Source organism: Ranitomeya variabilis, chromosome 1, assembly GCF_051348905.1.
Source record: "Ranitomeya variabilis isolate aRanVar5 chromosome 1, aRanVar5.hap1, whole genome shotgun sequence".
In the NCBI taxonomy this organism is placed as follows: Eukaryota; Metazoa; Chordata; class Amphibia; order Anura; family Dendrobatidae; genus Ranitomeya; species Ranitomeya variabilis.
In genome coordinates this window covers 461590437-461615962 of record NC_135232.1, presented here as the reverse complement: position 1 = coordinate 461615962, position 25526 = coordinate 461590437, and the positions used below count along the sequence as shown (strand labels likewise).

At 45.5% G+C, this 25526-nt stretch overlaps 1 protein-coding gene across 1 annotated transcript in view; it reads right to left on the bottom strand.

Annotated features, from left to right (window-relative positions):
* The window catches only part of SVEP1 (sushi, von Willebrand factor type A, EGF and pentraxin domain containing 1), a 476580-nt gene that overhangs the window by 118638 nt on the left and 332416 nt on the right, over positions 1-25526 (bottom strand). Inside the window, exons 24-26 of the mRNA XM_077250467.1 lie at positions 24140-24341; positions 23504-23661; positions 1997-2198 (exon numbers count right to left, since the gene is read on the bottom strand). Coding sequence (XP_077106582.1) covers positions 1997-2198; positions 23504-23661; positions 24140-24341 — 562 coding nt within the window. The remainder of the gene's footprint in view (positions 1-1996; positions 2199-23503; positions 23662-24139; positions 24342-25526) is intronic.

The window sequence follows — 25526 nt, the reverse complement described above, 5'->3', positions numbered from 1 at the left end:
TTGTGACAATAATGTTTTCATTATAACAACTATTAGGTCTCATCTTAGCCTTCTTTATTGCAAGCTAAACATTCCCAGATGTTTTAACTGTTCCTCGTAGGACATACTTTGCACTCCGCTCAACATCCTGGTAGCTCTTCTCTGAACTTGCTCCAGTTTTTTAATGTCTTTTTTAAAATATGGTGCCCAGAACTGGACACAGTATTCCAGATGCGTCCTGACCACGGAAGAGTAGAGGGGGACAATTACTTCTAGTGATCTAGACTCTATGCTTCTCTTAATACATCCTATAACTGTGTTTGCCTTTTTTGCTACTGCAGCACACTGTTGACTCATGTACAGTCTGTGATCTATTAGTATAACCAAGTCTTTTTCACATGTGCTTTTGCTTAGTTCTATTCCTCCCATTTTATAGATGTAATTTTCATTTTTCACACCCAGATGTAGAATCTTGCATTTCTCCCTGTTAAAAACCATTCTGTTAGTCGCTGTTCACTGTTAAAGCTTATCTAGAGCCTTCTGAGTATTTTCTCTGTCTTCTATAGTGTTAGCTATCCCTCCTAGCTTTGCATTATCTGCAAATTTGATTAGTTTACCTTCATTTCCCTTATCTACAGTAGATCATTTATAAAAAAAAATGTTGAACAACACTGGGGTCAGGACAGAGCCTTGTGGTACCCAACTTGAAACACTTTTCCAATTGGATGTGCAACCATTTATTACCACTATTTGAGTATTATCACTGAGCCAGTTATGAATCCACCTAACTGTAGCCTTGTCAATTCCACAATTCCACATTGTCAATTAATTTTTTCAATAAGCATAGTATGAGATACTTTATCAAAAGCTTTGTTGAAGTCATGATATAATATATCTACCACATTTCCCTGATCCACCCAGTCAGTGATTCCATCATGGAAAGAAATTAGATTAGTCTGGCATGACTTGGTGCTATAAACCCATGCTGGTTCTGGTTAATTACTGTATTATTATCCAAGTACTTACATACATGCTGTTTAATAATTTGTTCAAATATCTTTTCTGGTATAGAAGCAAGGCTTACTGGCCTGTCATTTCATGGCTCCATCTTCTTTCCCTTTTTGAAGATAGGGACATTTGCCCTTCTCCAATCTTCTGGGACTTCTCCTGTTTAACAGAATTTTTCTAATTTTCTGGCTAGTGCTTCTGAAATTACCTTTCACTCTTTCAGTACCCTAGGATGTAATTCATCTGGGCCAGGAGATTTAAATTCATTTAAATTAACTAAGTGTTCCCTCACCATCTCTCTGTTTATGGATAGTGTGGATTCTTTTATTCCTTCAATTACAGCGTGAAGATCAGTTGATGTTGCATTTGCCTTCTTAGAGAACACAGACTCAAAATAGGAATTTAAAAGTTCTCAACATCATTTTTGACCACTTCACCATTTTCATCCTGTAAAAATCCTCTAGCATCTTTGACTTTTCTTTTGCTGTTGACATGCCCTCAAAATGCTTTTTTTACTACTTTTGATCTCCCTTGCAAGCCTTATTTCATTACTGGCTTTAGCTCTTCTAACTTTTTCCCTGCGTTCCCTGCAAACAGCATTATATTCTTCTTTAGATGAATATAATGAAGCCAATCATATTACTGTGTGACAATATTAATACTTTTTACCAAATCTTTGCTCATGATATCACTTATTGAGGAAAAAAAGAATGCGCTGAAATAGTTAGTAAAAGTTAAATGAAAAATTGACAATCAGAAACTGTAGGAAAACAATAAAAACGATTCAATTTTCTAAAAAAAAATCTACATTTTTTCCCAAAAGTCTCTATAGAGAATTTTGACTAAGAAAATTTCTTGAACAAAATGGAAGGAAATAAAAAATTTCACCAAACAATTTAAGAAAAACACTTAAAAGTCATAGTGCAAAGAAGGAAACAGAACATTATGTAATATATTCTATAGAAAAGGTTAACATGCTTTATGTAGAAAGTAAATATGTTGTGGTTACCCATTATAGTCTGTGAGGAGAAATGCGTTGTCAATGCCGTTACCAATGGCATATGATATTGGTGTCCCATAATTGATGACATCTGAGGATCTCATCCAGAAAGCACAGGTGATTGCACGCAGTGTTGGTAGACCATTGTCAAGCATGACATAGCTATAGATCGCAGAGACCTCAAACTCCAGGTTAAATCCAGAGGACTGTTCTGCACCAAACAAAAACATCTTCACATTTCCATTACAATCTCATCAATAATATGCACTCAGGATAACCATTACATAAAGTGATTACCATGCTGAGCACAGAAAAATAGAGGGAGCATAATTTGCAATCTCCAATCCCAACAATTCGAACCCACGGACACTGTGAATGAGGAGTATGAAGCTACATTCATATATCTATTTTACTTTTCCGTGTGCTAGCCATTTTTAAGATGATCCATAGATTTTAATAAAACCACTCACACAAATGTTTTTTTGATGGATCATGTGTCCACTTCATTAAACTTAGTACATGCCCCATTCTCATCTGTTCTTGTGGATCAACCTTGGTAATTCAAGATTGTACATAAAAAATGGAGGAAAAATGGAAGACATCCATTTTTCATCCGTGTAAGGCCACATTGACATGTTCAGTATTTGGTGAGTATTTTACCTCTATATATGTAAGCCCAAACAAGGAGTGGGAGAGAGAAAACGTATAATAGAAACAGGTCACCACTTCAGCATTTTTCACCCACTCCTGGTTTTGGCTTACAGATACTGATGTAAAATACTGACCAAATACTGATAGTGTGAAAGTGGCCTAAGACTTCACTCACACTAGCGTGTAAAAAATAGATTCCATTCTCATCCAGGAGAGGGGGACAATTTTTCTCACTTGTCATTTATGTGCAGTCTGTATACAATCCATTTATTCGCTCAGCAGCTATTAATCACTTACTGGACCATTTCCATTTTCCTATGCTACAGAATTGTAATGTATCCATAAAAATTGGATACTATACTGATGGTCCGTATGGCATGCAATTTTTTTCTCGCACTGTCTTATTTCGGAGTGAAATGACAGTATGCTGCAATTTTTTTCTCATGACAAAAACAGCTGACAAAATACGCAGATCTGCACGTCCTCATTGAATAACATTGGTCCGAGTGCAGTACGATTTTTTATTAAATTACACTTGTCTGATTTATATGCTCGTGTGAGTGAGCCCTAAGGCTGGGATCACATGAGCGTATAAAATAAATCAGTCTCATTCAGAAGAGTGGGACATTTTTTTCTCACTTGTCATCCGTATGAAACCAGTTTTTTACTCATCAGTTATTATTAATTTACAGGACCATTTCCAATTTCCTATGTTACAGAACTGTAAAGTATCCATAACATTTGAATGCCACTAAGAGGGTCAGTATGGTATCAGATTTACTTCTCACATCTATTGCATTTTGGAGTGAAATGCCAGCATGTTAAATTTTTTCTCACGCCGAATACAGCTGAGAAAAAAATCTGCGCTGCCTCCTCGAATAATATTGGTCCAAATATAAGCCCTTTTTTTATAGGATTGCACAAGTCCAAGTTATACGCTCATGTGAGCAAACCCTTATGGCCATGCTCAGTACTTGGTCAGTAATGTACATCATTATTTGTAAGAAAAATTAAATTGTAAACATCATTTACTTTTTATTTCATAAAGAAATAGTTCACATGATAATAAGCCTAATATAGCAGCATCGGGATTGGACACGTATCTGGTCTGAAACGTCATTCTATCATACTGCCAAAATAATAACAAAGTAGCTTAACCCCTTTCTGCCATCGGACGGAATAATACATGCGATGGCAGAACTCCCACTTTGATGTGGGCTCCGGCGGTGAGCCCGCATCAAAGCAGGGATATGTCAGCTGTTTTGTGCCCGCAATAGGTGTGGGTGGAATCGCGATCCGCCCGCACCTTTTAACTAGTTAAATGCTGCTGTCAAACTCTGACAGCGGCATTTAACAAGCGCTTTCAGCCATCCAGCTAGAAACGCGCACACCACTGACCCCCGTCACATGATCGGGGGTCATCGGTGCATTGGCATGACAACCATAGGTCTGCTCGAGACCTCTATGGTTGTTGATGATGGCTTGCTATGAGCGCCACCCTGTGGTCGGCTCTCATAGCAATGCTGTAATTCTACTACATAGAGGCGATCTGAGCATCGCCTCTATGAAGCAGAGGAGATAGAGTTATGGCAGATTCTAGCATCCCATGGAGGCTATTAAACCATGCCAAAATTTAAAAAAAATGTTTTTTAAAATATGAAAAAAAATAATAAAAGTTTAAATCACTCCCATTTCACCCCATTCAAAATAAAACAATACAAAAATCAAACCTACACATATTTGAAATAACCGCATTCAGAATCACCCGATCTATCAATAAAAAATGGATTAACCTGATTGCTAAATGGCGTAGCGAGAAAAAAGTCAAAATGCCAAAATAAATTTTTTTTGGTCACCATGACATTGCATTAAAATGCAATAAAGGGCGATCAAAAGAAAGTATCTGCGCCAAAATGGTATGATTAAAAACGTCAGGTCGGCACGCAAAAAGTAAGCCCTCACCCGAACCGAGATTTTTTTTTCTATAGCAAAGTTTGGATTTTTTTTTCACCACTTAGATAAAAGAGAATCTAGATATGTTTGGTGTCTATGAACTCATAATGACCTGGAGAATTTAGCATTTAGTTATCCTAGCAAAAAAGCCAAACAGAAAACAATTGTGGGAATGCACTTTTTTTGCAATTTCACCGCACTTGGAATTTTTTTCCCCTTTTCTAGTACACGACATGGCAAAACCAATGGTGTTGTTCAAAAGTACAACTCGCTCCTCAAAAATAAGCCATCATATGTCCATATTGAAGGAAAAAATTAAAAGGTCCATGGCTCTGGAAGGAGGGGAGTGAAAAACAAAAACGCAAAACCGAAAAAAGCTCCTGGGGTTAAGGGGTTAAGGATAACAAAGTCAATGTTTTGGAGTGGCCATCACAAAGCCCTGCTCTCAATCCTATTGAAAATGTATGAACAAAGCTGAAAAGGCAGGTGCCAGCAAGGTGACCTACAAACCTGGATCAGTTACACCAGTTTAGTCAGGAGGAATGGGCCCAAATTTCAACCAACTATTGTGAGAAGCTTGTGAAAGGATATCCCAAACTTTTGGCCCAAGTAATTCACTTTAAGGGCAATGGTACCAAATACTAATGAAATGTATGTAAACTTTTGCCTTTGCAGTAAGTAATAAAAATGCGTTAAAACTTTCTCTCTCTCATTATTCTGTCATTTTTCAAATATTAGTAATTATGGTAATCCTAATTGACCCTAAACAGGAAAGATTTATTCTGATTACTTGTCAGATATTGAGAAAAACATGCATATGTGTCTTTTTATATAGTGTACTAGCTGTTTCCAGCCAGCTAACGCTCAGCATGCTCAATGCTATCTAATTAACGCTGCTAGTGATTAAACTAAAGTAAATAATGACAACATTCAATAGCGCTTACGCAGGTGGTAAATTAACTTAAAATGAAGTTAATAACAATAATAATAATTAAAAATCAGAATAATACTAATACATTTTATTCACAGTGTAAAATCAAAAGCAAACTGGATTTGTGTGGTAATGTGTGGGGACAGAGCCTCGTGTGGTAATGTGTGGGGGACAGAGGCTCGTGTGGTAATGTGTGTGGACGGAGCCTCGTGTGGTAATGTGTGAGGACGGAGCCTCGTGTGGTAATGTTTGGGGACGGAGCCTCGTGTGGTAATGTGTGGGGACGCAGCCTCATGTGGTAATGTGTGAGGACGGAGCCTCGTGTGGCAATGTGTGGGGACGGAGCCTCGTGTGGTAATGTGTGGTGACAGAGCCTCATGTGGTAATGTGTAAGGACGGAGCCTCGTATGGTAATGTGTGGGGACGGAGCCTCGTGTGGTAATATGAGGAGGTGGGATTGTGTGTGGTAATGTGGTGGGGGGCAGGATTATGTGTGGTAATGTGGTGGGGGGCGGGATTATGTGTGGTAATGTGGTGGGGGGGCGAATTATGTGTGGTAATGTGGTGGGGGGTGGGATTATATGTGGTAATGTGGTGGGGGGCAGGATTATGTGTAGTAATGTGGTGGGGGGGTGGGATTATGTGTAGTAATGTGGTGGGGGGCGGGATTATGTGTGGTAATGTGGTGGGGGCGGGATTATGTGTGGCAATTTGGTGGTGGTGGGGGGGTGGGATTATGTGTGGTAATGTGGTGGGGGGGCAGGATTATGTGTGGCAATGTGGTGGGGGGTGGGATTATGTGTGGCAATGTGGTGGTGGTGGGCAGGATTGTGTGTGGTAATGTGGTGGGGGGCGGGATTATGTGTGCTAATGTGGTGGGGGTGGGATTATGTGTGGTAATGTGGTAGGGGGGTGGGATTGTGTGTGATAATCTGGTTGGGGGTGGGATTATGTGTGGTAATGTGGTGGGGGGCGAGATTATGTGTGGTAATGTGGTGGGGGGTGGGATTATGTGTGATAATGTGGTTGGGGGCGGGATTATGTGTGGTAATGTGGTTGGGGCGGGATTATGTGTGTTAATGTGGTGGGGGGGCAGGAATATGTCTGGTAATGTGGTGGGGGGCGGGATTATGTGTGGTAATGTGGTGGGGGGTGGGATTATGTGTGATAATGTGGTGGGGGAGCGGGATTATGTGTGGTAATGTGGTGGGGGGTGGGATTATGTGTGGTAATGTAATGGGGGGCGGGATTATGTGTGGTAATGTGGTGGGGGGGCAGGATTATGTGTGGTAATGTGGCGGGGGGCGGGATTGTGTGTGGTAATGTGGTTGGGGCGGGATTATGTGTGGTAATGTGTTTGGGGCGGGATTATGTGTGGTAATGTGGTGGGGGGGTGGGATTATGTGTGGTAATGTGGTGGGGGGCAGGATTATGTGTGGTAATGTGGTGGGGGGCAGGATTATGTGTGGTAATGTGGTGGAGGGCGGGATTATGTGTGGAAATGTGGTGGGGGCGGGATTATGTGTGGTAATGTGATGGGGGTGGGATTATGTTTGGTAATGTGGTGGGGGTGGGATTATGTGTGGTAATGTGGTGGGGGTGGGATTATGTGTGGTAATGTGGTGGGGCGGGATTATGTGTGGTAATGTGGTAGGGGGCAGGATTGTGTGTGGCAATGTGGTGGGGGGCGGGATTGTGTGTGGTAATGTGGTGGGGGGGCGGGATTATGTGTGGTAATGTGGTGGGGGGGATTGTGTGTGGTAATGTGGTGGGGGGCGGGATTATGTGTGGTAATGTGGTGGGGGGGATTGTGTGTGGTAATGTGGTGGGGGGGCGGGATTATGTGTGGTAATGTGGTGGGGGGGATTGTGTGTGGTAATGTGGTGGGGGGGCGGGATTGTGTGTGGTAATGTGGTGGGGGGCGGGATTATGTGTGGTAATGTGGTGGGGGGGCGGGATTATGTGTGGTAATGTGGTGGGGGGGATTGTGTGTGGTAATGTGGTGGGGGGGCGGGATTGTGTGTGGTAATGTGGTGGGGGGCGGGATTGTGTGTGGTAATGTGGTGGGGGGGCGGGATTGTGTGTGGTAATGTGATGGGGGGCAGGATTGTGTGTGGTAATGTGGTGGGGGGCGGGATTGTGTGTGGTAATGTGGCGGGGGCGGGATTGTGTGGTAATGTGGTGGGGGGTGGGATTGTGTGTGGTAATGTGGTGGGGGGGCGGGATTGTGTGTGGTAATGTGGGGGGGCGGGATTGTGTGTGGTAATGTGATGGGGGGCGGGATTATGTGTGGTAAAGTGGTAGGGGCGGGATTATGTGTGGTAATGTGGGGGGGCGGGATTATGTGTGGCAATGTGGTGGGAGGCGGGATTATGTGTGGTAATGTGGTGGGGGGCAGCCTCGTGTGTGGTGATGTGTGGGGGGCGGAGCTACTGTGCAGGGGGCGGGATTAGCGAGTAATCACGATGCCTCTTATATATATAGATGTAAACTTCTGGTTTCATTTTTATTTCGGTTCTTCAATACAAAAAGTGAAACTCATATATTATATATAGTCATTTCAGAGTTCAGTACAAACAGAGTTCAGTAGGCTCCACAATCATGGGGAAGACTGTTGACTTGACAGACGGCATTCATTGACACACTTCACAAGGAGGGTAAGCTACAAAAGTCATTGCTAGTGTTGAGCATTCCGATACTGCAAGTATCGGGTATCGGCTGATATTTGCGGTATCGGAATTCCGATACCGAGTTCCGATACTTTCAGTATATCAGATACCGGAATCGGAAGTTCCCATAATTCAAAGTGCCTGAATTCAGCCAATGAGGAATGATTAGAAGTGTGGGCACATCCTGTTCTGCATGGTGGGCATGTAACTACTGGAATGGCTGTGATTGGCTGCTGAAATGATGTCATGATGCAGTATAAAAGTCGCCGCCACCATTTTGGGCTCACTCTGCTGTGAATTCAGTTAGGGACAGGAAGCTGCTGTTCTGACTGAGGGCCAGTTTAGAGATAGTGATTTGCTTCATTGTGCTTTACCCAGGCTAATTTAGCAACCGCTGTGTGAGAACCTTGCTTTTGCCTTGCAGCGCTGTTCACAGCTGTCTGCAAAGTCTCTGTGTGTGTGAGTGCACATCACTCTGTAGTCTGCAGCCACAGCCGGTTGTAGTCAGCTCAGGGTGCATCACTGCCTCATACTGTTCAATCCATTGTCCTTTTTTGCAATTAGTGCAGCCTGCTGCACATTTTTCCAAATATTTCCTATTAGTGGCTTTCCATCCGTATCCAGCTAATTTGTGGAAAAACACTACATAGGATTACATAGAGGAGCTTTTTTTGGCCTTGCAGTGCCGTTTACGGCTGTCTGCACGGTCTCTGTTTGAGTGCACATCGCACTGTAGTCTGTCCGCAGCCACAGCCGGTTGTAGTCAGCTCAGGGTGCGTCACTGCCTCATACCGTTCCATTGTCTGTTTCTCAATTAGTCCAGCCTGTTGCACATTTTTTCAAATTTTTCCTATTAGTGGCTTTCCCTCCGTATCCTGCTAGATTGTGGAAAAACACTATATAGGATTACATAGAGGAGCTTGTTTTGGCCTTGCAGCGCCGTTCACGGCTGTCTGCACGGTCTGTGTGTGAGTGCAGCTCACTCTGTAGTCAGTTCTGCCAAAAAAAATAATAATAATAAAGTGCACCAAACACACCACTTTACAGTTGTGTAGGCCACATTAGCTCATATTAAAATCTAGTCCACACTTTAGAAAATTAGTGTTTCTTATACCTGTTAGGAGCTGTTCAGGAATAAGCACACTAAGCCCTTAGTACTTTTTTGCTTTTCTTTATCAGTCAACCAAGATGAAGAAGGCAGGGAGTAAGGCGCATGGGCGTGGAGCAGGGAGAGGACGTGGGGATTCTGTGCCTGCTGCGGGCACCGGTGACTCATCATCACCCAGTTTCAGCAGAGAACAGTCCTTCATGCACAGCTTTGTAGGATATCGCCGTACACCGCTGCTGCGTGAAGAACAAATTGTAGCCGTTGTTGGATGGATGGCAGCTAACGTATCGACTTCAATTAGTGCTACATCCTCTCAGGCACAGAGCACTGGAGAGCACCCGTCTGTCTCTTCACCACCTGCCAAATTGCCCAGGCAGTCAGAGAGCCCAGGACAGGAGCCATCTCTACTTCTGTTCTCTGAATCTCTTGGCTTGGAAAGAGGGGGCCAGCCAAGCAGCATTGGAGAAATGGAAGAAGAGGTGGTATGCAGTGATGCCCAACAGCTTTGTCTCTCTGACTCTGAAGAGACGGGTGGGCCAGTGTCTCCGGTCAGCACACCTCAGTACGCATCTGATGATAAGACTCAGGTGCCACTTTCTGGTGCGTACTGTGCTGCCGAGACTACCCAGGAGAAGCAGTTGGTGGAAGAGGGTAGTGTAGATGATGAGGTCCTTGACCCATCATGGCGTGAGGTACAGCAAGGTGGTGGGAGCAGCTCTGAGGAATAGATTCTCGAATGGCCCAAAGAAGGAGAGGGAGGGGGAAGACTGCGGAGCCTGTTGCCTCCACTTTGGCACCCGTTAGGAGCATGCCTCTTCCAAAAGCCAAAACGGGCGCTCCCAAGACTTGCAGTGCCTGGTCCTTTTTTGACACAGTTGCAGATGACATTTGCTTTGTCAAATGCAAGGTATGTCATCACAAAGTCAAAAGAGGGAGAAATGTCAGCAACCTCAATACCACAAACATGTGGAAACATGTGCGGACCAAGCACGCGGTGGAGTTACAAAAACACACTGAAGACCTAGGCCAACCTACAGCGGCACCTACCACCTCTTCAGCTCATGTTGTTGCCTTTTCCTCCAGCTCACACACAGCTGGTTCGGCTTCCTCACAGGATTGCCATGGAAGAACCACTGGCACTGTTGTCCAGAGACCCAGTGTAATTCCACCCACAGCACCACGTTCCCAGTCATCCTCACACTCCCAGTCCAGTCTACAGCCATCGGTAGCACAGGCATGGGAGAAAAGGCGGCCATTCTCGGCAAACCACCCCCGAGCACAGGCTCTGAATGCTGGCATTGCAAAACTACTGTCCCTTGAAATGCTGTCATTCAGGCTGTTGGAGACTGACAGCTTCCGTAACTTGATGGCATTGGCAGTCCCACAATACAATGTGCCCAGCCGCTTCTATTTCAGCAGGCAAGCTGTCCCTGCCCTGCACAAGCATGTTGAGGGACACATAAAACATGTGCTACTGAACACCGTCAGTAGCAAGGTCCACCTCACCACCGATGCGTGGACCAGTCACCATGGACAGGGGCGATAACTTTCCCTCACTGCCCATTGGGTTAATGTTGTTGAGCCGGGTACAGATTGTGCGAGTGGCACAGGACGTGTTCTGCCAACTCCAAGGATTGCAGGAATCCAGTCTGTATGCATTGACTCCTCCTCATACACAAGTTCCTCAGAATCATCGCTGCATGAGCCGTCACAGTCCACCTCCACATGGACCTGTGAACATTTACCTGTTACGACCGATATGAGCACAGCTGTGGCCAAACGTCAACAGGCCATCTTGAAATTAATTTCTTTGGGGAATCGAAGCCACACAGCACAGGAGCTCTGGAATGCCATCAAGCAGGAGAGTGACGTGTGGTTTGTGCCAGCGAATCTCCAGCCAGGCATGGTAGTGTGTGACAATGGCTGAAATCTGGTGGCAGCTCTGGCCTTTAGCAACCTCACTCACATCCCATGTCTGGCACATGTGCTCAACTTGGTCGTGCAGAGTTTTTTGAGGGACTATCCGGATCTTGATGCAATGCTGCACAAGGTCCGCCTAGAGTGTGCTCACTTGCGGCATTCCAGCATGGCAAGATCGCACATTGCAGCTCTGCAGCGCCGATTCCGCCTTACGGAACATCGCATCATATGTGACCTACCAGGTGGAATTCCACGTTACATATGTTGGAGCGGTTGTGTCAGCAACAGCAAGCAGTAATGGAGTACCAGCTGCATCAGGCGCAAAGAAATCGCACTCCGCGCTGTTCAGACTTCACAACCACTGAGTGGGCCACTATGAAGGACGTCTGCCAGGTTTTGCATTCCTTCGATGATTCCACGCGGATGGCGAGTGCAGATGATGCACTAGTCAGCATGACTGTCCCCCTTATCTGCCTGCTTCAACAAACACTGCAAGCACTAAGGGATGATGTTGTGGAAGAGGTGGAAGATGAGGAGTCACCAATTCCATCAGCTTCTGGACAGTCAGCGCTACGTGGTTCCTCACAAAGGCCTAGGCAGGGGTCACTTTGTGAGGAGGATGAGGAGGAGTCAATGGGGGAGGAAGACATCTGTCCAGAGGATGGAGTTACACAATTCTCCAATAGTCAGTGTGTAGAGCGAGGGTGGGGTGATGCAGAGCAGGCAGAGATCACGCCTCAAGCAGGGGACAGTGTTTCTTGGCCAGTTGGCAGTCTGCAGCACATGGTTGATTACATGCTGCAGTGCCTGATTAATGACCGCCGCATCGCCCACATTCTCAACACGGCTGATTATTGGGTGTACACCCTCCTAGATCCTTGCTACCGGGACAACTTACAAAGCCTCATAACACCGTTAAACTGGGAGTGTAAAATGCGGGAGTACCAAGACACATCATCTTCTCCAGTCCAACTGAGAGCAGTGCTGCTAGTGCTTTACAAAGCAGCTCAGTGCGTCGAGGCAGTGGAGGAAGCTCTGCACAAAGAGGGAGCAGAAGCAGTGCCTCAGCACAAGGCAAGACCAGTATGGCCCAACTGTGGCACAGTTTTGTGTGCCCGCCACAAATGTCTACACCATCACAGGCGGCTCCAGTCAGCAGGAGGCAACATTTCCGTCAGATGGTGACAGACTACATGTCTTGCCCTCTTACTGTACTCCCAGACGGCTCTTCCCCCTTCAAGTTTTGGGTCTCTAAGCTGGATACATGGCCAGAGCTAAGCCAGCACGCATTGGAGGTGCTGGCTTGCGCTGCTGCTATTGTATTATCGGAACGCGTCTTTAGTGCCGCAGGTGGTGTACTATCAGACCGTGGCATGCGACTATCCTCCGATAACGTTGACCGGCTTACTTTTCTAAAAATGAACAAGGCCTGGATCTCGCAGGAATTTGCCACTCCTCTTCCAGATTAAATAATTGGTTGGCTATAGTATCCATGTCTCCTGTTGCGTTCATGTTTCTACCATCTGAACTATATTCCCTGGGCTCCAACACCGCCAGTTGATTCTCAGAAGTGCCGTCTGCCCAGTCAAAACACATGACCCAGTGTTATTGGGTTTCAGTAAAGTCAGCTGATCCCCAGCTGTGTATCCAGCAATGTGTCCTGCGACCGCCACGCTGACACAACAACTGAAATTTAAGGGAACCTGTCCCGCCACGGTGTTTGTTACTGAAAGAGCCACCTTGTGCAGCAGTAATGCTGCACAAGGAAAAGGTAGCTCTTTTAGTTTTGCTCCTTGCACACGCTGAACTTAACACTTATAAAATGTGGCCCCTGATACCGTAAAACCGTCCCGGAGGTGGGACTTTCCTTCGTAATGGGAACAACTGTCATCCCTACGCCCTTGGCGCCATGTGCCGCCTCCTTAGCGTTGTTTGAATCTGTCCCATAGCCTGCGCTGTTTTGTTCAACCTTGGCCATGCGCAGTTTGCGCTGCCCGTCTTCTGACATCATTTGGTGTCAGGCGGACTGGGCCTGTGCGGCCGCGCTGCACGAGATCCCGCCTCGCAGTCTCTTCTGATTTAATCATACTGCGGGCCTGGGATCCATGGGCATGCACAGTGCATATCTTCACCTCAGGTTCTCACTCACTCCCTCCGCCTTCTTCAGACTGCGCCGTCAGCTGATCCCTACTAGCATGCCACGGCTGTGACGCCGCACAGTCTGAAGAATCCAAAAGGAGATGAGTGAGAGGCGAAGATATGCACTGCGCATGCCCATGGATCCCAGGCCGGCAGTGTGATTACATTAGACGACACTGCGAGGCAGGATCTCGGGCAGCGCGGCTGCACAGGCGAAGCCAGCCTGAAAACAAATGACGGGCAGCGGTAACTGTGCATGGCCAAGGTTGAACATAGCAGCGCAGGCTCCGGGACAGTTTCAAACAACACTGAGGAGGCGGCGCACGGCGCCAAGGGGGTAGGAATAACAGCTGTGCTGCTTCCCATTATGAAGGAAAGTCCCACCTCCGGGACGGTTTCACTGTATCAGGGGACACATTTTATAGGTGTTTAGTTCTGCGTTTGCAAGGAGCATAATTAAAAGAGCCACCTTTTCCTTTTGCAGCATTAGTGCTGCACAAGTTGGCTCTTTCAGCTACAAACGCCTGGGGGGGTTAAAGGATACCTTTCAACTTGCCCAAATTAGGCCTCAGCCTACACTCTGCTCCTCCTTCTTTCCCTGGGCTTCATCACCACCAGTTGCTGCCTGGAAGTGCTGTCTGCACAGTCAACACTTGCTCCGTGTTATTGGGGTTCAGTAACGCCAGCTGCTCCCCTGCTGTGTTGAGGCAATAACTCTAGCCTGCACCTCCTGCTATCCCTGGGCTTCAACACCGCCAGTTGCTGCCCAGAAGTGCTGTCTGCACAGTCAACACTTGCTGCCGTGTTATTGGGGTTCAGTAACGCCAGCTGCTCCCCTGCTGTGTTGCGGCAATGTGTCCTGCGACTGCCATGCTTACACAACAACTGAAATTTAAGGGAACCTGTCCCCCCTAGGCGTTTGTTACTGAAAGAGCCACCTTGTGCAGCTGTAATGCTGCACAAGGGAAATGTAGCTCTTTTAGTTTTGCTCCTTGCACACGCTGAACTTAACACTTATAAAATGTGTCCCGATACCGTAAAACCATCCCGGAGGTGGGACTTTCCTTCGTAATGGGACGCAGCACAGCCGTCATCCCTACCCCCTTGGCGCTGTGCGCCTCCTCCTTAGCGTTGTTTGAATCTGTCCCGTAGCCTGCGCTGGATCCCAGGCCCGCAGTGTGATTACATTAGATGACACTGCGAGGCGGGATCTCGGGCAGCGCGGCCGCACAGGCGCAGCCAGCCTGACAACAAATAATGTCAGAAGACGGGCAGCGGTAACTGCGCATGGCCAAGGTTGAACATAACAGTGCAGGCTCCGGGACAGATTCAAACAACGCTGAGGAAGCGGCGCATGGCGCCAAGGGGGTAGGAATAATGGCTGTGCTGCATCCCATTACGAAGGAAAGTCCCACCTCCGGGACGGTTTCACTGTATCAAGGGACACATTTTATAAGTGTTTAGTTCTGCATTTGCAAGGAGCATAATTAAAAGAGCCACCTTTTCCTTTTGCAGCATTAGTGCTGCACAAGTTGGCTCTTTCAGCTACAAACGCCTGGGGGGTTAAAGGTTACCTTTCAACTTTCTCCAATTAGGCCTAAGCCTACAATCTGCTCCTCCTGCTTTCCCTGGGCTTCAACACCGCCAGTTGCTGCCCGGAACTGCTGTCTCCACAGTCAACACTTGCTGCCGTGTTATTGGGGTTCAATAACGCCAGCTGCTCCCCTGCTGTGTTGCCGGCAATGTGTCCTGCAAACGCCACGCAGACACAACAGATATTAAAGTGCCTCCAGTGCAGGCTTCGGCCTACACTCTGCTCCTTCTGCTGACCCTGGGATCTAACACCGCCAGTTGGTGCTCGGAAGTGCTGGCTGCACAGAGAAAAACACTCGCCACTGTGTCAGTGGGGTTCAGTAACGCCAGCTGTTCCCCTGCTGTGTAGTCGGCAATGTGTCCTGCAAACGCCACGCAGACACAGCAGATATTAAAGTGCCTCCATTGCAGGCTTCGGCCTACACTCTGCTCCTCCTGGGCTCTAACACCGCCAGTTGGTGCTCGGAAGTGCTGGCTGCACAGAGAAAAACACTCGCCACTGTGTCAGTGGGGTTCAATAACGCCAGCTGTTCCCCTGCTGTGTAGCCGGCAATGTGTCCTGCAAATGCCACGCAGACACAACAGATATTAAAGTGCCTCCAGTGCAGGCTTCGGCCTACACTCTGCTCCTTCTGCTGACCCTGGGATCTAACACCGCCAGTTGGTGCTCGGAAGTGCTGGCTGCACAGAGAAAAACACTCGCCACTGTGTCAGTGGGGTTCAGTAACGCCAGCTGTTCCCCTGCTGTGTAGCTGGCAATGTGTCCTGCAAACACCACGCAGACACAACAGATATTAAAGTGCCTCAAGTGCAGGCTTCGACCTACACTCTGCTCCTCCTGGGCTCTAACACCGCCAGTTGGTGCTCGGAAGTGCTGGCTGCACAGAGAAAAACACTCGCCACTGTGTCAGTGGGGTTCAGTAACGCCAGCTGTTCCCCTGCTGTGTAGCCGGCAATGTGTCCTGCAAACGCCATGCAGACACAGTAGATATTAAAGTGCCTCCATTGCAGGCTTCGGCCTACACTCTGCTCCTCCTGGGCTCTAACACTGCCAGTTGGTGCTCGGAAGTGCTGGCTGCACAGAGAAAAACACTCGCCACTGTGTCAGTGGGGTTCAATAACGCCAGCTGTTCCCCTGCTGTGTAGCCGGCAATGTGTCCTGCAAATGCCACGCAGACACAACAGATATTAAAGTGCCTCCAGTTCAGGCTTCGGCCTACACTCTGCTCCTCCTGCTGACCCTGGGCTCTAACACCACCAGTTGGTGCTCGGAAGTGCTGGCTGCACAGAGAAAAACACTCGCCACTGTGTCAGTGGGGTTCAGTAACTCCAGCTGTTCCCTTACTGTGTAGCCGGCAATGTGTCCTGCAAATGCCACGCAGACACAACAGATATTAAAGTGCCTCCAGTGCAGGCTTCGGCCTACACTCTGCTCCTCCTGGGCTCTAACACCGCCAGTTGGTGCTTGGAAGTGCTCGCTGCACAGAGAAAAACACTCGCCACTTTGTCAGTGGGGTTCAGTAACGCCAGCTGTTCCCCTGCTGTGTAGCCGGCAATGTGTCCTGCAAATGCCACGCAGACACAACAGATATTAAAGTGCCTCCAGTTCAGGCTTCAGCCTACACTCTGCTCCTCCTGCTGACCCTGGGCTCTAACACCACCAGTTGGTGCTCGGAAGTGCTGGTTGCACAGAGATAAACACTCGCCACTGTGTCAGTGGGGTTCAGTAATGCCAACTGTCCCCCTGCTGTGTAGCCGGCAATGTGTCCTGCAAACGCCATGCTGACACTACAACACAAATTAAAGGGAACCTGTCCCCCCAGGTGTTTGTAACTAGAAGAGCCACCTTGTGCATCACTAATGCTGCATTTTTACAAGGTGGCTCATTTTGTTATTCTCCTTGCACACGCAGAACTAAACACTAGGGTTGAGCGAAACGGGTCGGCCATTTTTAGAAGTCGCCGACTTTTGGCAAAGTCGGGTTTCATGAAACCCGACCCGACCCCTGTGTGGGGTCGGCCATGATGTCGGCGATCTTCTGAATCTGGTATCGGAATTCCGATACCGAGTTCCGATATGTTTGCGATATCGGGAATCGGTGTTGGAATCCATATTTAAGTGTAAAATAAAGAATCAAAATAAAAAATATTGATATACTCACCCTCGGACGCGCCCTGGTACTAACCGGCAGGCTTCCTTCCTAAGAATGAGCGCGTGAATGACCTGCGGTGACGTCGCAGCTTGTGATTGGTCGCGAGCGGTCACATGGACAAGCCGCGACGTCATCTAAGGTCCTTCACGCGCTCATTCTTAGGGAGGAAGGCTGCCGGAAAGAAGCAGGGCGCGTCCGAGGGTGAGTATATACCTAATAGGAAACCCGACCCGATCCTATAAAAATAAAAGTCGCTCAACCCTACTAAACACGTATAAAATGTGTCCCCCTGATACCGTTAAACCGTCCCTGAGGTGTGACTTTCCTTCGCAAAGACACGCAGCAACCCCCTTGGCGCTGTACGCCTCCTCCTCTGCGTTGTTTGAATCTGTTCCGGAGCCTGCGCTGTTATGTTCAACCTTGGCCATGCGCAGTTAGCGCTGCCCATCTTCTGACATCATTTGGTGTCATGCTGGCTGCGCCTGTGCAGCCGCCCTGCATGAGATAACGCCCCGCAGTGTCTTATTTATTCTCACTTCGGGGCTGTGATTCATGGGCATGCGCGGTGCATATCTTCACCTCTCACTCATCTCCTTCTGCCTTCTTCAGACTGTGTGGCTTCACGGCCGTGGCATGTGATTAGGGATCAGCTGACGCTGCACAGCTGACATGAGTGAGAGGCGAACATATTTACTGCGCAAGGCCATGAATCCCAGCCCCGCAGTGTGAATAAATCCGAAGACACTGCGGGGCTGTGATTCATGGGCATGCGCTGTGCATATCTTCGCCTCTCACTCATCTCCTTCCACCTTCTTCAGACTGTGCGGCTTCACGGCCATGGCATGTGATTAGGGAAAAGCAACGTTCAGGAGGCTGTGCCCAGCGCCAAGGGGGTATTTTTAACAGCTGTGCTGCGTCTCATTAAGAAGGAAAGTCCCGCCTCCGTGACAGTTTCACGGTATGAGTGGCACAATTTTATAAGTGTTTCGTTCAGTGTGTGCTAGGAGCATAATTAAAAGAGCCACCTTTTCCATGAGCAGCATTACTGCTGCACAAGGTGGCTCTTCTAGTTACTAACGCCTGGGGGGGGTTAAAGGTTCACTTGCAATTTGCTCCAATTAGGCCTCAGCCTACACTCTGCTCCTCCTGCTGACCCTGGGTTCCAACACCACCAGTTGCTTCCCGGAAGTGCTGTTTGCACAGAGAAAAACACTTGCTCCTGTGTTAGTGGGGTTCAGTAATGTCAGCTGCTCCCCTGCTGTGTATCCGGCAATGTGTCCTGCGACCGCCACGCTGACAGTCCATCAGATATTAAACTGCCTCCAGTGCAGGCTTCGGCCTACACTCTGCTCCTCCTGCTGACCCTGGGTTCCAATACCGCCAGTTGCTTCCCGGAAGTGCTGTTTGCACAGAGAAAAACACTTGCTCCTGTGTTAGTGGGGTTCAGTAACGTCAGCTGCTTCCCAGCTGTGTATCCGGCAATGTGTCCTGCGACCGCCACGCTGACACTCCATCAGATATTAAACTGCCTCGAGTGCAGGCTTCGGCCTACACTCTGCTCCTCCTGCTGACCCTGGGCTCCAACACCGCTAGTTGGGGCTGTAGGAAGAAAATCTTGAATAGGTCCCCCTGGTTCCAGTACCATCAGCTGGTTGCGGGCAGAGCCTTTGGCTTAGGTGCCTCCTTCTGGGTATCCAAGTTCCACCCACGTCAGGTGGTCCTTGGTAGTGCTTTCTGGCACGGGTACCTCCTGCTTAGTAACCGGGTTCCAGTACCGTCAGCTGGTCCTCGGTAGTTCCATTGGCTCTTGTACCTTCGGCTACCCATCCGGGTTCCAGTACCGTCAGCTGGTTCTCGGCAGTGTCTTTTGCTCTTGTACCTTCTGCTCCCCATTCTGGTTCCAGTACCGTCAGCTGGTTCCAGGCAGAGCCTTTGGCTTAGGTGCCTCATTCTGGGTATCCGAGTTCCACCAACGTCAGGTGGTCCTTGGTAGTGCTTTCTGGCACGGGTACCTCCTGCTTAGTAACTGGGTTCCAGTACCGTCAGCTGGTCCTCGGTAGTTCCATTGACTCTTGGACCTTCGGGTAGCCATCCAGGTTCCAGTTCCATCAGCTGGTTCTCGGCATTTTCTCAGCCTTCTTGTACCTTCTGCTACATTTCCAAGTTCAAGACCCTAAAGACGACGACCCTGAAGACCACCCCGATGATGACGACGACCCCGGAGACGACGACCCTGGAGACGACGACATGGAAGACCGAGAAGCAGAAGAACAAGAAGCTGCAGAACAAAGAGCAGAAGAACATTAAGCATAAGACTAAACATCAGAGCAAAAGATATTATCTAAATTATAAGCAGAAGAAGACTAAGCAGTGTATGGGGGTGAGTCCGTTCCTCCTCGTGGTGCCCCTGGAAAAAGCCTGCTGCTGCAGGCCTAACTGAACGCGGACAAATCCTGTTGTAACTCTTTTGTGACAGGCAGAACGGAAGGTGTAATCTTCAAACTGTTATAGATAACAACTACAGGAATGCCTGTCACAAATAAGAATATGATGAAGAAGTAGAATATGAAGAAGAATAATAGTTTAATAAAAAGAATATGAAGAATGTAACAAAACAAAATTAATAGGTAGAAGATGAAGAAGATGAATAAGGTGAAGAAGAAGTTGATGTCAAAGATGCTGCTGCTGAGGATGATGAAGAAGAAAGTGTGGGAGAAGTAAAAAAGAAGGTGAAGGGCATGGAAGTAGTGAAACATCAATATCTGACAAAATAAAAAAAATCTTAACATAGTCAATTTCTTTGTAACTCTGAACGTCTTAAGAAAAAAAATTAAAATTCCTGCTATTCTATTTGATTGGGCTAAACCTCTATGCCTTTAATGTCTCTGCCGCCTCCCCCAATACATCCTACATTATTCTTAGTTGTTTTCCTTCATGTAGAATGAACCTACAAGGAAAGAAAGGGTTTATTTTAATTCCGATATTTTGGTCCCATTGACTTGCATTGGTATCGGGTATCTGGTATCGGTTTCGGCGATATCTGATATCTTTTGAATATCGGCCGATCCAATCCGATACCGATACTTTTCGATATCGGAAGGTATCGCTCAACACTAGTCATTGCTAAAGAAGCATATTAATGGAAAGTTGAGTGGAAGGAAAAAGTGTGGTAGAAAAAGGTGCACAAGAAACCAGGATAACCACAGCCTTTAACAGATTGTTAAGAAAAGGCCATTAAAAAATTTGGAGGATATCCACAAGAAGTGGACTGCTGCTGGTGTCATTGCTTTAAGAGCCACCACACACAGATGTATCCAGGACATGGGCTACAAGTGTCGCATTCCTTGTGTCAAGCCACTCATGACCAATAGACAATGCCAGAAGCATTTTATCTGGGCCAAGGACAAAAAGATCTGGACTGTTGCTCAGTGGTCCAAGGTGTTGTTTTTAGATGAAAGTAAATTTTGCATTTCATTTGGAAATCAAGGTCCCAGAGTTTGGAGGAAGAGTGGAGAGGAAGACAATCCTAGCTGATTGAGGCCTAGTGTGAAATTTCCAAAAGCAGTGATGGTTTTGGGAGCAATGTCATCTGCTGGTTTAGGTCCACTGTGTTTTATCAAGACCAAACTCAGCGCAGCCATCTACCAGGAAATTTTAGATCACTTCATGCTTCCCTCTGCAGACAAGTTTTTTGGAGATAGAAATGTCATTCTCCAGCAGGACTTGGCACCTGTCCACACTGCCAAAATACCAATACCTGGTTTAAATACAACAGTACCACTGTGCTTGATTGGGCAGCAAACTCGCCTGACCTTAACCCCATAGAAAATCTATGGTTTACTGTCAAGAGGAAGATGAGAGACACCAGACCCAACAATGCAGATGATCTGAAGGCTGTTCTACCCCTCCTCATATGTAAAGCACCATGGAATAAATTGCACTATAATAATAAATAATAATAATCATGTCAAAGCAACCTGGGCTTCCATAACACCTCAGCAGTGCCACAGGCTGATTGCCTCCATGCCACGCCACATTTATGCAGTAATTGATGCAAAAGGAGCCCCAAAAACGTACATTTACTGAACATACATTTCTGTAGGCCAACATTTCAGATTTTAAAATAATTTTTCAAGCTGGTGTTATAAAGTATTCTAATTTACAGAGATAATGACTTTTGGGTTTTCATTGGCTATAAGCCATAATCATCAACAGTAACAGAAATAAACACTTGAAATAGATCACTCTGCTTGTAATGACTCTATGTAATATATGAATTTCACTTTTTGTATTGAAGAACTGAAATGAATTAACTTTTTGATGATATTCTAATTTTATGAGAAGCACCTGTATATATATATATATACCAACAAAAAAGAACAAATTCCTGCGGCACTAGGATAATAAGTCTTCACAGGTAAGTCATTTCATTGGAACCATCGGACCTTTAAACATTTTCCAGATCGAAGCATATCCACGGTGGTGCAGCACATGAAAAAGTGGAGGCATTCATCCGTATAAGAATGTAAAGACAAAAATGTGGCACTCACCCAGGTATTGCTGTGAAGAATCCTTTATTCGCTACAAACAGCGGTTAGGAATACATGGAGAGGCTGTGAGGACGAAGGCAGGAGAAGGTGCGGGGACAGAGGTGAGGACTACGGCCGTTTCGCGCACAGCGCTTCAACGGGTCCACGTGCCGTGGTCCTCACCTCTGTCCCCGCACCTTCTCCTGCCTTCGTCCTCACAGCCTCTCCATGTATTCCTAACCGCTGTTTGTAGCGAATAAAGGATTCTTCACAGCAATACCTGGGTGAGTGCCACATTTTTGTCTTTACATTCTTATACGGATATATATATATATACCTTTCTACCCAGCTAATTATTCACTTTTCTCTGCTGTATGTAGAAAAAGGAAGTCTTTTCCCTGCATAAATTGATCTTTGCAGTGACTCATGACTCATTCAGGGAAAATTGACCTCCTGTTTTTACATAGAGCTTGAAAAGATTCAGTTAGTCAGTTTTTAATCATGTGATGTCTTAGACCTAATGGAAAACAGAAGTAATAGTTGGGTTAAAGGTCAAAATGAGCAAGTGTAAGTACACAGTTCTTTATAAGATGATGACTGCAATATCTGAAGGGGATACAAATTTTGATGGGAGATGGGCTTCTTTAAATACAATTTTGAAAACAGCTAAATTAAATGTATCTAAGGAGCACAAGAATATCTAGAAACTCAACAACCAAATACATAGCTTTTGATAAACTCCTAATTACCTCCTAGACCTTGATTCTTCACTGCTTAAAATGAGTTTAGCCATCTGGATACATTAACAAAAATGAGCTAAGGGTATATAAATGAGGATTCACAAGGTAGCAGCAATAGAACTCATACACTTGCAATTGTAAATTATTAATGAGACTAATCAACATGATTTACCAAGAATATTATAATTTACGCTCACTGCAACACACAATTAATTGTTAATTCAACTGATCTTTTCTTGAAGGTGAAAAAAATAAAAATTGAAAACTAATTCAAAGCACATACTATAATGTTACTTATGTCCAAGCTAATAGAGAATCCTCTGCTTTTACAAGTGTCCCCCCATTTTTGTGTTATACTGTATGGATATATTCCATGAATCAATAACACACATGAAAATAAACAACTTTGTAATATATCTTATCAGAGAAATCTGCTTATTTCTCCACCAAGATTGATCATTAATATTCGACATTCTCTATTCAGGAAAAATCTGTACTCAGTAAGATAGGAGATGGCAGTCGCTACTGATTAGATTCTAGATATGAGGTAGGGCGATTAAGGGAGGAAAACATTATCTACCTCCTCCTCCATGCTACCTTCTAGATAGGAGTGTATGAGCACCCTCTGCCATCTCCTATCTCAGCAATGTAGCAATCTGTCTTCACTGAATACAGATTTTTCTGTAAACTGAGAATTTTGAAAATAAATGATCAGTTCTGGTGGAGAAAAAAGCTGATTTTACTGATAGGATAAAATACAAAGTACTGTATTTTTCGGCGTATAAGACGACTGGGCGTATAAGGCGACCCCCAACTTTTCGGAGGTCATCTTATACACCATGTGTCGTCTTATACGGCGTGTGCAGGAAGCGGTCCCGGATGGTTCCCAGGGTCTGGAGGAGTGGAGACTCTCCTTCAGGCCCTGGGATCCATATTCGTGTAAAAATAAAGGATAAAAATAAAAAATATGGATATACTTACCTTCCGACGGCCCCCAGAGTTTTAAGTTTCAATGTAGGTGCAACATACACTCTAATTAAATTCCACTACAATCCTATATAGCCAAACATTTTCTGGGTGCTACTTGCAAGTATATGTATGCTGAGGCAAAGTGCAATGAGTGGGTAATACCTGTTTCACACCTGCTTCCTGAAAATCCTGGGGCACATTTACAAGTGTAAGAATTTATGCCATCTGTACACTTAGCCTGGTTAAGGCAAGGATTAGAATTGCATTCATTGACATTGATTTCACACAACTTTCCGATAAAGCCATCCTTGCAGGTACATCTAGAGAAAAAGGTAAAAAAGATAGAAATTGGTTGCCCTATATGGTTGAAGTTCCTCATTCTGGTAAACATTGCTGATGAACACTTGGAAAAAAACTAAATGCCACACAAAATAAATATTGTATATTCATTGAAAAAGAGTTGTACAAGCTTAGAGCATCAATTCCATATTATATATCCTATGTAATTCACAACTTTGTGTTCGGGAGCCCTGGGTAAAGCTAATTAGTGAAGGATCATGAAGACTCATGTGTGAGTGTTTATAGGCCTTCACACTACGATCCTTTATGGTTTTATTACAAATAATAAAATTACACAAGTATTATGGTACTGTTTATACGTGTCCTTACTACAGTGTACTTTTCACACATCATTGTTCATTATCCTGTGCCTTATCGCGCGTCATAAGTACAATAATAATTTCCTTTTATACAGATGATCTTCGGTTCTACAACAAACCTACTGAGATGTTTCATCACCTGAAGCTGTTAATTCCGTCAGTACATGTGGCCCCATTCTTGCAAGGTCCATTCTGACATTCATCAATATTTTGTTCACATTGTTTGCCGCTGTAGCCAGGAGGGCACACACATTGAAAATCTCCTTTGAGATCCTTACATTCACCATTGTGTACGCAAGGCTGTGACAAACATTCATCAATTTCTATTTCACAATTTGTACCTGAAAAAAATGAAAAGAGAATGAGCAGATTAACACACAAATAAGTTATGATTTGGAGCTGGATAGAGTGAAGGGTGTCCGTGACCCCCACCACTGTACTGAATGCAGTAATATCTGACATTCACCAAACAAGAGCTGTTTTTTTACATTCTTTTTTGCTATTATTATATTTTAATTTCTTATATATTATTATTATATATTCGTAAAATTATATCTATAACAGATGCCACACAACTGAATGTACCTTGTCCCAATACCTAGTGCTGTATGATCATTGTACAAAAATCATTTCAGCAGTTAAAAATCATTTATTAATTTGCTCAGATTGGTTTAAAAAAACAAGTGGTACTTTCACAGACATGCGGCAAAAAGGTTTCCAATGGTTCCACTGTCTCCGCTGGTCTCTACTTCCTATCAGCTCAAAGAAAATGACAGGAAATGTGTATTAAGCCAAACTCTGGCCAGAGACAAGGCTCACCTCAGCCACTGATTGGCAGAGCTTGTATTTCCTGACATATCTTGTAAGATGACGCAAACTTATTTATAAGACTGGAGAAAATGAGTGGCATATTTCAGGCACTGCCACGGATAAGCCAAGTAGTCCAGATGTGCAGCTAGGTGGTGGTTTTAATCATACAACGCATTTCGGAGTTCGTTCAAATTCTTCTTCAGTTACTTGTAATTGTAATTGTACCTGAAGGAGTTGAACCAACTCTGAAATGCGTTGTATGAGTAAAACCACCACTTGACACACTTCTGGAAGCTGTTTCTCCTCAACAGCACCCAGAATGCTCATTTCCTCCAGTCTTATAAATAATTATGCAAGGAAGGGAAAGGGAATGGAATGCAGCTCACCACATCCACAAGCATCTTGCTATATCAGGTGAAGCCGCACGTAGTCATCCCAGTCCAGAAAGTGGAAAGAAATCAAAGATGAAGGAGGTCCTCCAGTGGCAAATATCCACTATATAAATTAATGATCCAGTTGGAATAAAAAATAACCTTTTATTGTCTCAACATAAGAAATATAAAAACTGGCCACCTAAGAGGATGTCATGCATAGAAATTGACGCGTTTCAGAATAGTGCCTTAATCATGGTGTGTATCACAGCATATTGAACAGGATTCTGATATACTTCCCTCATTCCCCACACAGGTAAGTTGTATATATATATTGATAATAGA